Source organism: Lytechinus pictus, chromosome 8, assembly GCF_037042905.1.
Source record: "Lytechinus pictus isolate F3 Inbred chromosome 8, Lp3.0, whole genome shotgun sequence".
In the NCBI taxonomy this organism is placed as follows: Eukaryota; Metazoa; Echinodermata; class Echinoidea; order Temnopleuroida; family Toxopneustidae; genus Lytechinus; species Lytechinus pictus.
Genome location: NC_087252.1, coordinates 18,893,253 through 18,907,181, shown reverse-complemented (window position 1 = coordinate 18,907,181; position 13,929 = coordinate 18,893,253). Strand labels below are relative to the sequence as shown.

At 34.6% G+C, this 13,929-nt stretch overlaps 1 protein-coding gene across 1 annotated transcript; it reads right to left on the bottom strand.

The window, feature by feature from the left end:
- Nucleotides 1-2,526: 2,526 nt before the first annotated feature.
- LOC135155239 (uncharacterized) lies at nt 2,527-13,720 on the bottom strand. Its single transcript, XM_064104147.1, has 6 exons — nt 13,675-13,720; nt 11,567-11,905; nt 10,714-11,031; nt 9,480-9,851; nt 5,530-5,571; nt 2,527-3,363 (listed from the first exon to the last, which is right to left on the bottom strand). Exons 1-6 carry the CDS (start codon nt 13,718-13,720, stop codon nt 3,221-3,223), a joined length of 1,260 nt encoding a protein of 419 aa, XP_063960217.1. The 3' UTR covers nt 2,527-3,220.
- Nucleotides 13,721-13,929: the final 209 nt, after the last annotated feature.

The following is a 13,929-nucleotide window of genomic DNA, read 5'->3' as shown; positions in this document are numbered from 1 at the left end:
TTGAATAAACCTAAGTTTATATAATAAAATACAAAAGAACAAGTGGGGAATAATGCTAATCTTCAAAATGCAATAACTGTGATTCCTTGTCTGATTTTGATCAAATCTTTATTATTATGTTCGTCTGAGTTTTCTTTATCTGTTCAAACCATTTTATATTCAGTGTGGAGTTTCAGATCAGAATATCAAAAATTTTCTGCTCGCGCTTCGCGCTCACATTATTAATTTAAGAATATATCCAATTACCAATCATTTTCTTGATTAAACATGAATGGAATGTCCCGTTTTCAGGTCTCGGAAATCTCAATTTTGTTTCCGCTCGCATCAATTGTATAGTTATATACCTATCCTGTTCATGATTAGAAAAGTGCATAAGATGTCTCGTTTTTAGGTTTGAAATCTCATTTTTATTTCCGCTCGCGCTTCGCGCTTGCATCAATTGTATAGTTTTATACCTATACTCATCATGATTAGAAAAGTACTTAGAATCTCTCGTTTTTTTGGTCTGAAATCTCAATTTTGTTTCCGCTCGCGCTTCGCGCTCGCATCAATTCTAAATATACCTATCCTGTTCATAATTAAAAAACGTGCTTAGAATGTCCAGTATTTAGGTCGGAATGTCAAATTTTTCAGCTCGCACTTCGCGCTCGCATTATTTGATTGTTGATATATGTATCGTCTTCATGGGTAACTGCAAAACAGTCCTTATAACACGTCCCTTTCGATCAGGCCTGAGCGTATATAAAAAAATATCTGCTCGCGCTCACAATTATTTGTTACATACGCATCTTGGACCACAAACATTGCTCAAAATGTTCAATTTTCAGGACAAAATACATGAAATTTCCACAAAAAATATCTCGCGCTTCGCGCTCGATATTATCTAATTATATATTTATGTTCTTTTATAAGAAGAAAGCCAAGAAGTGACTGTCATATATATGTATATTTATATATATATATATATATATGTGTTTGTGTGTGTGTAATTATGTTAAACTCAATAGTGTCTGTCCCCCCCCCCCCCCACCTCTGAGGAGAGATTTCAGCACCCCCACTGAAAAAATCGTTCCCAGGTCCCTGTACAGGGGTGCACTGCAAAAACTCCGGTGTTGATTTGACACCAGCCTGCAATCTATATATGTCCACACCAGAGAAGTGTTAAACAACACCTGTTTTTGTATTAGTCTAACACCAGGTGTTTTCACAACACCAATTAGTATTAAAACAGCATCGGTTTGATTCCAAACTGGTGTTGTTTCAATACTTCTCTGGTGTGGACATAAATAGACTCCGGTCTGGTGTTAAATCAACACCGGAGTTTTTGCAGTGTGAGTCTTTCTGCCAAGTTTATACTGTCATTTTATCTTGACATCTGAGGCTTTAGAACAATACATACACAATGGTTGTAGGCTGCACATTGTGGACACAAGGACGTCCCAAAAATCGGGTCAGTCGCATTACACAAAAGTAACATGGAAAAACGTGACTAATAATTTTTTTTTATAGTTCTTTCAATTTAAAACAATTTTACCAATTTCAATACCTGCAAAACATTACTTACATAATTATAAAGATCTAAAATAAGACATTTGGATTTGGGAAGCAACTTTAAGCTTCTTTTGTAGATATAAAAACTCAGGTCAGTAGCAAAACGGCCGGTCACATTACATGTTGTCCGGCACCACAAATTTGACATTTTATAAACCTTTCCCACAACTTACTGTATATTTCAAAATTTTGTTTTTACTGTTTGCAGGCTGAATTATTATTATTATTTCTATTTTTTTTTTTGGGGGGGGGGGGGCTGGGTAATAATGACAATTGTTTCCATGTTAATTTCTTTTATTAGAGAGTTTAGTTGCAAAAGGGGTTAGGTCCACTTTGGACCATTCCGAGAAAAAAACATGTTTTTTATTCTCACTTATTGCAATATTATTATGAGAAACTAAATTGCCATAATGTACTACCCTATCATGTGAACATAAAATCGGGTATAAAAGAAATCTACCTGTCTTCAACTTTTTTCTTTATATTAAAAAAAAATATCACTGTGGACCTAACCCCTTTTGCAAGTTAACTGAAATGAATCCAATCTGTTTTGATTAAAAAAGTGATTTTTCTTTGCCACTTTCATTCACGTTTTCATTTGAATTTCAAATTGTCTTTGGTATCATCAAAATGACTAAAAATTTAGAGGTTTAGAGACAGAAAACAATAAAATTTATGAAAAATGGACCTAACCCCTTTTGACCAATGAGTTCTTCAGAAGAGTTTAGTAAAGGGGTTAGGTCCACTCCAAGAAAATATTTTTTTTAATTCTCCCATATTGCAATATTCTTATGGGAAACTGAATTTTCATGATACCCTACCATGAGAACATAAAATTAGGTATAAGAGAAATATACCTGTCTTCATATTTTTTAGATATTCTTTCCCCCCCAAAAAAAAATGTGTGGACCTAACCCCTTTTGCAACTAAACTGAAATGGACCTAACCCCTTTTGTAAAAAATATATTTTTCTTTGCTATTTTAGTTCACTTTTTAATAGGAATTTCAAATTTTCTTTGGTATCATTTTATAGAGCCACTAAAAATCTATACATTAAGACATGAAAAATCAAATTTGATGAAAAATGGACCAAACCCCTTTTGCAAGTGAGCTCTTCAATTCAAGACTTTAATATTGCACCATTCATACTCATTATTATCATATATATGTTATCCAAGAACTATTGCCTTTTATTAGCTTATCTAATTTGGAGGTAGGAAATAAAACTAATTATTACGATTGTCGAATTAAATTGTACGAATGTGCAAAATTGCAACATCAGCGCACAAAGGGTTAATATAATGTAAAATTATGACTTTCAGATTATCCAAGAGAAATTTTGTTTGCAAAACAAACACTAATTTTCCATTAAATTGTGGGTAAATTGAGGGTAAGTAAAAATAAATATATAAAATCCCATGTATATAATTTTTGTAGGGTTCGGATTCTCCTATAAGGAGATGCGTAAGGGAGGAACCTGTTGCTAATTATGTTCCCTTTTGCATTTATGAACTTTCATACGATTTTTTAATAGAAAATTTTGATCCACATTTGAAATAGAGTCAATATATATTTCTTAAACTGTCCTCTTTTGCTTGGAATCGCCCATATTTTTTGGTATGCATAATTATGAATACCGGTGTTACCATTACCTCAGTAATAACAGCCGTTAATTGATATAAAATTTTGAGTTGTGAAAAATGCATTTATTTAGTTGTAACTGTGACAGTGAATGAAATCTAATGAAATGTAAAAGAATACTACCATCTCCACGTGCAGGTATATCTCCTTTCGACAAACAGGGAGCTTTACCTGTAGCAAAAAAGTCGTTGAGATAACGTGACATGTTTTTGAAAAATATCCTGTAACTAGTATCTTGATAGATATATGATTCATAATATACGATGGTAAATATTTGATCAAAGGACAAGTCCACCCCAACAAAAAATTGATTTGAATAAAAAGAAAAAATCCCACAAACATAACACTGAACATTTCATCAAAATCGGATGTTAAATAAGAAAGTTATGACATTTTAAAGTTTCGCTTAATTTCACAAAACAATTATATGCACATCTTGGTTGGTATGCAAATAAGGAGTCCACCAAACAAAAATTGATTTGAATAAAAAGGGACAGATCCAACAAGCATAACACTGACACAAACATAGCACTGAAAATTTCATTAAAAATCGGATGTTAAATAAGAAAGTTATGAAACTTAAAAGTTTTGCATTATTAAAAAAAACCAGTTATATGCACATCCTGGTTGGTATGCAAATGAGGAGACTGGTGACGTCATCCACTCACTATTTATTTTGTATTTTATTATATGAAATATTAAACAATCTAATTTTATCCTAATTGTCTAGTGAAACAGTGATTAATTCCTCCATGAACATGTGGAAATAGCATTGTTTAATATTATATGATTCAGTCAAGTCGGTTCCTATGGTCAAATCTGTTAAAAAAAAATGAAATGTTGTATAATTCAAACAATAAATAACAAAAGAAATAGTGAGTGATGGACATCATCGACTGACTCATTTGCATGTCACTGAGTTGTGCATATCACTGTTTTGTGAAGAATAAGCGAAACTTTAAAATGCCATAACTTTCTTATAATACACCCGATTTTGATTAAATTTTCAGTGTTATGCTAGTTCTTCGCCATTTATTCAAATCAACATTTTGCTGGGGTGGACTTGACCTTTAAATATGATCATATATGGTCTATAATACTCATTATTCATTAAATACATATATCTTGGTAAATCAAACTTTATCATACGTGTGACATATGATCGAGGTAATTACTGGACGAATACACACACGATATTAATATAGAGCACTACATGAATCCTTGCTATTCGAGGAAGCATATATTCTCAAACCCATGACCGTTCATAATACTTTACGTATTAGTGAATTTACGCATTTTCAGGTTTTGCGCAAATAATTTTTCATTATCTGTAAAAGAGTAAGTGGTGCTTACTCGAGTGGAGAGATTGTTTGATAATTACATCGCAATTTATTCAAAGAGATTGATACAAATATATAAATGTGTAAAAACCTTTAGGATTATAACAAATGCAAACGAATATTTCAAATGGAAACTATGATACGCATTATATACAGTGCGTCCCACAATAAACGACACCGAAATTTATCGATGATTTATCATAACCTAATCAGAAGTATAGTAGACAAGTAAACTACCATTGTAAAGCTTAGAATCTCTTCTTTCATCTGGAATTTCTTAGAATATTCCTCATTCACGCATGAGTGAGAATAATCAATTTACAGAAAGGATACAAAAAATCAATTTGGCGGGGGTATCTGAATTTCTAAAATAAAATCACATTCCTAAAAAGTTCAATATCTGCTCTTTTATTTGATACTTTAATCACAGAAAATGGTAAAGAAGTAAAAAAGTTATGTTCCCTCGAAATACTGCTTGTATTTCCATAATTGCATTAAATAAACGTGTTTTCACCGGTTTCCCACAGAAGCTATCGCACGGTTAACAAAAGACTTAATGCATGGCTGATCGTCAACAAAACGGAGTGTCGAGTGACTCCAAACGCTAGCCTGTAAAACCTCTCCATTTTATGAAATTATTGAGATTCAAGCTTTATTTCAAATAAGAAGAGCTTTGTTATTTCTTGACCATTTTATGTAGTTGAGGTATCGAATTGAAGAGCAGATATTGAATCTCTTAGAAATGTGGGTTTCTTTTTGAAACCCAGATACGGCCCGCCAAGTGACTTTTTGGTATCCCCTCTTCAAATTGTTTTTGCTCACTCATGCGTGAATGAGAAATAATCTTAGTAATTTCAGATGAAATAGGAGATTCTAAGCTTTAAAATGGTAGGTCACTTGTTTATTTCATCTGTCATTAAGTTATGATAAGTCATCGATAAATCTCGGTTTCGTTTTTTCTGGGACGCTCTGTATAGTCAGATATAATAATGCTCACCAAATCTGTACAAGATCCATGACAGTAAGCCTGTTGCAAATACTGTTGGTAAAAAGAGAATTATAAAACAATATGCTGCTTTCAGGAAAGCAAAAACAGTATGAAATAAAGAAATAAAATTAAATAAATTAACTAAAACCAATCTTATGCCCTGTAATTAATATATAATGTATATATATTGTATGACGTGGGCGCCACCAAATGGGGGGGGGGGGGGGGTGAGCAAAGCCCCGTAAAAAAAAAATGGAAAACTGAATATGAGTTGATTATGGTAAGTGATGTTCTCCTATTTAGGCCGTAGAAAAGTACTTTTCATTCTTTAGATTTGATTTTCTAATTATCAATAGCCCCTCGAATGAGACAAACATCAAATGTTTGTAATTCTTATTTTTCACAGTTTTCCTGCGATAAAAGGTTTATTCAATACCAAAATAGTTATAGCTAACTACAGTTAAATTCAAAGGGCAAAACGTAAGAAAAATCATTAAAATTTGTCATTTTTTAAGATAGTCAATTTCAATAATTCGGCAATAAACTGGCAAAAGACAATTGTAAACATTTGCAATATGTGCTATATTCAATAGGTGTGATGCAATGTTGTAGTGCCTTGAAGCCCGGCCATGGCCTAAAGGTGCCTTAAGGCCTACTTTATCAAAGCCTTGGCCTTGAGGATTTTGAACCTTGAAATTTTAAGGTATTTTGTATTTTGTACTTTCATTTGTTTTTATATAAGTAATAATAACTGTTTCAATTGTTCTGTATATATCTTAATGGCACTAATGGTCAATACATCCAGTCAGCAGTAGCAGCAGAAGTAGTAAGGGTTCTAGCAGTGCCATCAATTGTAATTATCACCGTTATCAAGAATTATCACCACATATGTAGCAAAAACATGAGCAGTGATGAAAAATTACAATATTTATTGGTAATGAGTTGTAATCATGACTGATGATGATAATGGCAATATTAGTAATAATGATAATAATGATAGCAATAATGATTATGATAAAGATAATAGCGATTTGATGACAGGAATAATTCTGATAGATCTGTTTGCATTTTTGACCACAATATTCATAGTTTAAAAATAGCTAAGTCTTAACAAGGTTCATTTCTATGATTTTCTTTGTATTATTTTGTTTGGCCAACAAGAATGTTTTAAGTCTTAATGATATTCTGAAAAGATTTGGTAAACTTGAACACAATCTTCAATTTTTTCATATCCAAATGGGCTATGTCAATGACATGATAAGCCAAAAATTTCGAGGGGCCAAGCATGGGATACAGAGCAAAATTTTTGCAAAAAAGAGTTGAAAGCGATTGAAGCAAGCGAGCGAAACTTTTCACTTTCTTACTATAAGAAAAGCTAATTTTGTGATAGACAGTGACAATATGTTTAGAAAATAATATCACATTTGTTCCTTTTCCTTCGTTTTTTTTCCTTTTCTAAATTTATTCTTGATGTTGGAACTTCTTTTTCTCTGTCTCTTTCTTTATTGGGGGTCTAATATTTACAGGCGAGAAAAAGGAATGGAAAAGAGAGAGAGAGAGAAAATAGAGGGGAAAACATGTGAGGGCGTGAGAAAGATGGAGGTGACACATTTGGCTGATTAGGCAGAATATACTGCCAAATCAGTTAATATGTTGATAAGCAGTACATCTTTTCTAAATTGTATATATATGTTTGTGGTCTAGTGTTTCAGATTGACAAAACAAAGTAAAAAAACAAATGTTTACTTCTTTCTAATAATATGGTTCGACAGAGAATTTCAGTTCACTACATTTTCAAGGAAATAAGCAACGTATTTACCCTCCGACAACTTAGGGTATGGGGTGCGCCCCGTTTATTTTGTATCATTTTCAATACAACTTTATTTTGTTTGAATTCTTTATTCCGGTTTTGGGGGGGGGGGGGGGTTGTAAGCAGAACAAACATGAAAACTGACAAGAGTCCGAAAAATCCCCCTTTTCCAAAATCGAAAATGCCCTTTTTTCCAAATAAAATATGCCTTTTTTTTCAAAAAGAAATATCCTTTTTTTTGTAAAACATAATACAGTTGAGGTTTGAAATTCACCAAATTTTGGATCGCGCTCGCATCAATTATTGTTTAGTATGGAACTAATCCTGTTTATGGTTACAACAATGTTTAGAATGTGCATTTTTCGGGTTGGAATATCACCCATTTTGGGCCCGCATTCAGCATTCACATCAATTATTGTTACGTAAGGTACTCATTCTGTTCCCGTTTACAAAAAAATGCTTAGAATGTCCAGTTTTCAGGTTCGATTATCACAATTTTTTAACTCGTGTTTTGCGCTCGCATTCTTTGATTAGTAATTTGTATTTATCCTATTTATGAGTCACTAAATGCAGTCCTTAAAAACTTCCTTTTCTTAGTAGTATATCAAAAATTTCAGCTCGTGCTTCGCGCTCGCGTTAATTCTTTAGTTAGATACGCATCTTTTTCTTGATTATAAAAACTGCTCGGAATATTTGATTTTCACTTCTTATTACACAAAATGTCCAGAAGTGTGAGCTTGTGATTCGCGGTGGCATCATCTCACCAGAATACCATTTTAACAGTGATAAGCGCTATAATTGACCCAAAATCGAGTTTTACATCTTCAGAAGCTTTTTTTTCAAAACCGCTTGTTCGCTCCGCTTTCTCGCAGAAAAATAACGCCTAAATCATCATATCGAGTTTATCAATTAGAAATCACTTAAAATTTAAATTAAAAAAAAAAAAAACTTCACACAGTTGATAATCCCCTTTTAAAAATATATGTATTCACCAAAATGTCCATTTTGACGTATAAGTGCCCTTTTTGGTTTTGACCCCCCCCCCCACTAAAATATGTTTTGTCATCCCTATCCCAGTGAGTTTAGAAAGACATCCGTTGAGAATGGGCATGTCAGGATCAGATGACCGCGGTAATGATAATTATTGCAATGTAAATCGTCTAGAAAAATTATGTAGTAAATGTTATTATTATTATATGATGTCTTAATCTATCATGAAATCATTTTTGTTTTACATGTACAAGGGTCACAATTTTTCCTCGCTCAGTTCGCTCGCTCACACTTTTTATACATTTTGCAATGTGCGCCATGTCTGCCGCCTTAAGCATTGTTGGCTCATTGCTCTCTGTATCGAAAGCTTGAAATGCCTTGGCCTTGGGTTTCCATGCCTTGGCCTTGGGTAATGAAGCCTTGGCCTTTGGTATTAAGACCTTGGCCTTGGAGGTTTAATCCTTGACTACAACACTGGTGTGATGATGATGCCATGACCCCACTTTTTCATCAAATGCAAATGATATCACATTCTTATACACGTAAAGCATGTATCCTCTTTATTTCAACGAAATTGGATTGTCATAAATTGTTATTCCTAGTCCAATCTTGATGAAATTGTTATTGTAATGCTTGTTTGATCTTTCGCTATTTGTTCAAATGGTAAAATGCCAATTCGTTTATGGCCAACCTGTCCAGTCATCATATGGTCTATCATCATTTAGTCTAATGCCACTACGTCCATCAATATTTCGTCTAAGAACTATTGGTTCAATCATCACTTCTTATAATTACCAGTTGGTCTGATATTCATTTAATTTTCATTCATTTCGCCCAACTAATACTTAGTCCAATGGTAAATGTTATATGGACTAAATGAGTATCGAGCCAGCTGGTTATTAAACGAAATGACAATTAGACCAAGTAATGTGGAAAGAGGACAGAACTGATGGTAGACCAAGGGATAGTAGACGAGTTTGTAATTTCACGAATTGGCATTGAACCAATTAAACATAAACCAATCAAATTACATAATTTCCAGAAATTACCTGTTTAAGCAGAATAGCTGGGAACATGTTTTAACTGACTTGTATTAAGCCTACGTAGATATTTGATACAGTTTAAATTGTAAATGAACTTATTAATTGTTGATACTTACATACTGAAGTAATGATGAGGGGCACAATAATGACTAGATTGGGTGAGGAATTTTGTCGAATCAATCGTACTGACGTTGACTTGTTAGCATCCACTCCTGGAATATCATATGCGACGCATGTGTAAACATTTCTACTTATATGTCCGACAATTGATACACTTTTGTTCTTAGTCCCGTCTGTGTTGCTCCAAGTTTGGGTGTTGAGAGATTTTACGACATTCGACTCATCCTTAAGATACAGTCCAATATACGGATAGTAGTTATTCGCTCTACATGTTATTGTAGTTGGTAAATCTACAGTAAAGATGCAGTTGCTGTGGTCTTCGTTCATCTGGCATCCTTCAATAACGGGGAATGGATCTATTGGATGCGCTGGTTTTTAGGGAAACAAGAAACAATGTATATTATTCATATTCACCTTTTAATGCTTCAAACATTATATAAATAAAAAAAATGCAATGGAGGTTGCCATGGTTTTGGGTAAATTTGAGGTAAGGCAAGATATGAATAGCAATAGGTGATTAGCATTTATGTTACCTCATTGCTAAAATGCTTATCACCAAGTGCTATTTATGTTGCATGAAGAGTACCACTGTAGGAAAACGTGATTAGTTTGAACATCCTGGAAATTGATGCCTTGGTCAAAGCAGACAAGGTGAACCCATAACCATCGATACAAAGTTTGAAAACCCGTAAAAACCTGCTTTCTTTATGGGCAACAATTTATTAATTGGTATTAGGAATTATGAGCACTGGCTCGGATACGATGAGTGCAATAAATATAACTATTAAAGAATAGGTCCATAAAACAAACGTTTATTCAATGAACTGGAAAACATGAAACAACCACAATGCTGCATATTTCCATCAAACTCTTATTCGAAATGAGCTCAGGAAATTATGTCATTTTAAGATATTGCTTAAGTTTGATAAAACCGTTATCAAATCCTCTTCATGGTGCACATGAGTGAACCTATGGAGTCACTCAAACTATATCTTCTTAATTCATTTTATGAAAACATGCAAATTTTATTTGTAAGATATTATAATTCAATGAAATTCGCACCGTATTGTAAAATCTGCCATAAATGTTGTTGTATAATTATGTGTCATGTAATAAGATAAGTAAATATTGTGTTACATCACCGTCTCTCTCGTTTGAACATCATATGTCCTGTAAATATAAGTTTTTTTTTTTATTTTAACAGGCATTATTCTTTTTGCATACACTTACCAAACACGCTGATACTTGAGGAATTCTTATACTTTTCGTAAGTATAGACCTCAAGAACTTCGCATATGTATTGCCCTTCGTCTTCAATATCAACATTTGTTATAAAGAGCGAGTAGTCCTCGGTGATTTTAAACTTCCCTGTTTCATTGTCAGATATATGGACTTTACCATCGTATCGTTCAACCCCTTTTATTAGCTCTGAAGATGAATTGATTTTTTTCCAAGATACGATTTTAGGTCTTATATTAATCTTGCAAGGGATTATTCCAGGAAGTCCCTTCTGAAGGGAAATATAGGGATCCATTTCAAGTCCAGTAGCTGATGGTAAAATGAAAATAAAGAATTGTATCATTATTTGATAGAATAGGGTCATCCATTATTACAAAGGTGTCAACATTATTTAAAATATCACATATTGATTTATAGACAGGCCAGTAAATGGTCATGAATTAGCAAACAAACTAAAATTTAAGACCAGAAGCGGTGCGGGGATAATTTCATTAGTACATGAGCAGGGATGGTACATTCGATTGGACCACTGAATGTAATAGCCAGGGAAACAGAAATACGACTTCTACCACTTGTTAGTATCAGTCTTTCTTCATTTTTATCATTTCTTTTCGTTTTAACTCACCTCATTCTTGAAATATTTTTCATTACTACTCATAGGTAAGGGGTGTTCGCCCTCACCTTTCTCTGCATCAACTTCAATCATACATTACACACATTTATATATACCGCGACTGTTTTTAATAAAGTTGACCCCAATTGCAAAAGATCGCTTACAGATTTAAATGTTCTGTAAATAGACTAAAAAGTATCGAATTATTTTGAGCAACACAAATAAACTTACAGAACAAAGTAACATCGGTGTAGTTGTTTATCAAAATCCCTCGATGGTTGGAAACCCTACAGATGTAACGCCCTCTGTCGGCGTCCTTGACCTCTTTGATTATTAAGGAAAAATTTCTGTCTATGTCGTAAGTACCATCTTCATATCTAGAGCCGGACTTAGATCCTTCATGCCATATTACCTGAATAGGTGCCTGCTCAGGAACAATGCCCTTTAACCAGTAAACAGCGATAGGATCCTTGTTAAAACGGCATGTTAATACCCCCGGATTTCCAATGACCAAGTTTTGTTTGATATCCGTGTAAACAATTCCATCGGGGACTGCCTCTGTCTTTGTATCTAGTTATATAGGAACAGAAGAATTACAGGATCCAGGTAAATGAATTACATTTTAGGCTGAGCAATTGAAGGTCCACACCAGGGGGGGGTGTCAAAATATCATAATTGGCGGAGGATTGACGACTAAATTTTTTTCTCATTTAAGAATACTTGCTCGGGGGGGGGGGGGGGGGCACACACATATATTGGTGGTACGGGGACGTGCCTCTTTGATGAGCCTCTTTTTCAGACCTAGTTTTTAGTTCTGTAGATACTTCGAATGACAAAAAGTTCAGTTCAGAAGCCGCCCAGCCCCGTTACGAGAGATCTCAGTTCCCAGCCTGTCAAAATTGTCAAGCTCAAGCACCGTATGCGAGAGATGCACATATGGCTTTTCTAATCCCTACATATAACTAGTAGCCGCTCCATGCACGCAAGGTTAGCGCATGCACAGCGCTGTATCTACAGTGCCGCGATCCCGTTCCGTAGACCCTGTTTTTCACACCGCGCGGTATAGTTCCCAAGACCCCGTACTTTACCCTTTGAGTCAGTCCTTAGACCCCCATTTCAGAATTTCGTGAGGCACACACCCATCAAAAATGATTTGGGTGCCCCACCCCCGGGACTTGCTCTGTTTCGTACTATTACTTTTTCTTTCTTTCTTTAGAATTTTTCTTCCTCTTTTTTCACTTCTTGAAAAATCAGGGATTTCTATTGCTCCATGGCCCCAATTTTAGTCTTAACTAGCATAATTATTTTTTTCTCTGTTTTCTTATTTTTTTCTTGTTGTTTATCTATTAAAATTCCAGTTCATGAATCAAGGAAACTCGACTATTCGAACAGAGACTAAAATCTCTCTCATCGACAATTTAGACCTTAATCACTGACGTCATTGCTCTCCATCTAAGAGATAAGTGCCAGTGCCCTGCGTGCGTTGGTGATCTTCAGCTGGTGTATCTCTGACAACATCTCTGAGGGAGTTTTAGATAACAGTTTAAATGGAGGAGTAAGTTCAATCTCTAACAGACATTGTTATTTATCTCTGACATTTAGGCGACCAAAACAAAAGCATGCCTTCATAATGTCCGTCAGACACCGATCTGAATACTAAAGTGTACGGATCAGTGCCGTCGGCCTGGACAGTTTTGGTAACTGGACTGTATAATAGTTCGAGTCTGTAGTTGAAGTTCGGATTCAATCGAAAATCCACAGTAGCTCAATTACCGGAGCAATCATGCACAATATGCCATAAATCGTTACTTGTCTTTCAAATTTGCTGCAATCAGCATTCTTTTTGTAATAGGGAGAGGGTCAATCCATCATGTTTTAGTTGGGGGAAATATCATAAGATTCCCCACATCCCCACATTCGATTCGTAGGCCCAATACATTCGTAGACTTTATATTAATTTGAAACAAGCATTATTACTCCGCTTTTCAAATTAGGAAATTAGGATGTTAGGAAGAGTAGAAGGAAGAGGAAAGGGGAAATGGTGAAAATACGGAGAAAAGAGGATGAAGGACAAAAAATGGAGAAGAGAAAAGGGTGTTAAAAGAGAGATTGGAAGAAAGTATCGAGGGGAATTAAAAAGGGAATGGGAAAGGGGAGAGATAAGAATGTGGAAATGAATAGGGACAGAAAATAATGGGAAAGTGGGAGAGAGAAATAGCTGTTGGAGAAACGAATGAAAGAGATAGGAAGGGTGGGGGTTAAGAAAACACGGTAAAACAAAGAAAAGTTTGAAAGGCAACAGAGGGAAAAAAAGTGGCCATGTTAAAACTGTTCTTTACCCGTTGCTCCATCATGGCGAACTCCTTCTAGCAGGAGCGGATCCATGATTTTCCAAGGGGGTGGCACATTTTCCGGAGGAAAATTTGACAAGCAAGCACAAAGTTTTCACCCGAAATTTAAGGTCATTTCGTTCACGAAAAAAAGTGACAAGAAAAAAAAAAAAAAAACAGATCCTCGCTTTCAAGGGGGGGGGGGGGGGGGGGGGGACAGTGTCCTCTGCCAATATTTCATTAAGAGATACAGAACAAAATAAG

Bases quoted from the DNA above. Each gene is read 5' to 3' on its own strand.
- LOC135155239 (XM_064104147.1), bottom strand. From the start codon at position 13,720: ATGGATCCGCTCCTGCTAGAAGGAGTTCGCCATGATGGAGCAACGG. The intron at 9,852-10,713 runs GTAAGTGTATGC...CCTAAAAACCAG, and splicing joins CTCAAGTATCAGCGTGTTTG to CGCATCCAATAGATCCATTC. The intron at 5,572-9,479 runs GTAAGTATCAAC...TTTTACCAACAG, and splicing joins CCTCATCATTACTTCAGTAT to TATTTGCAACAGGCTTACTG.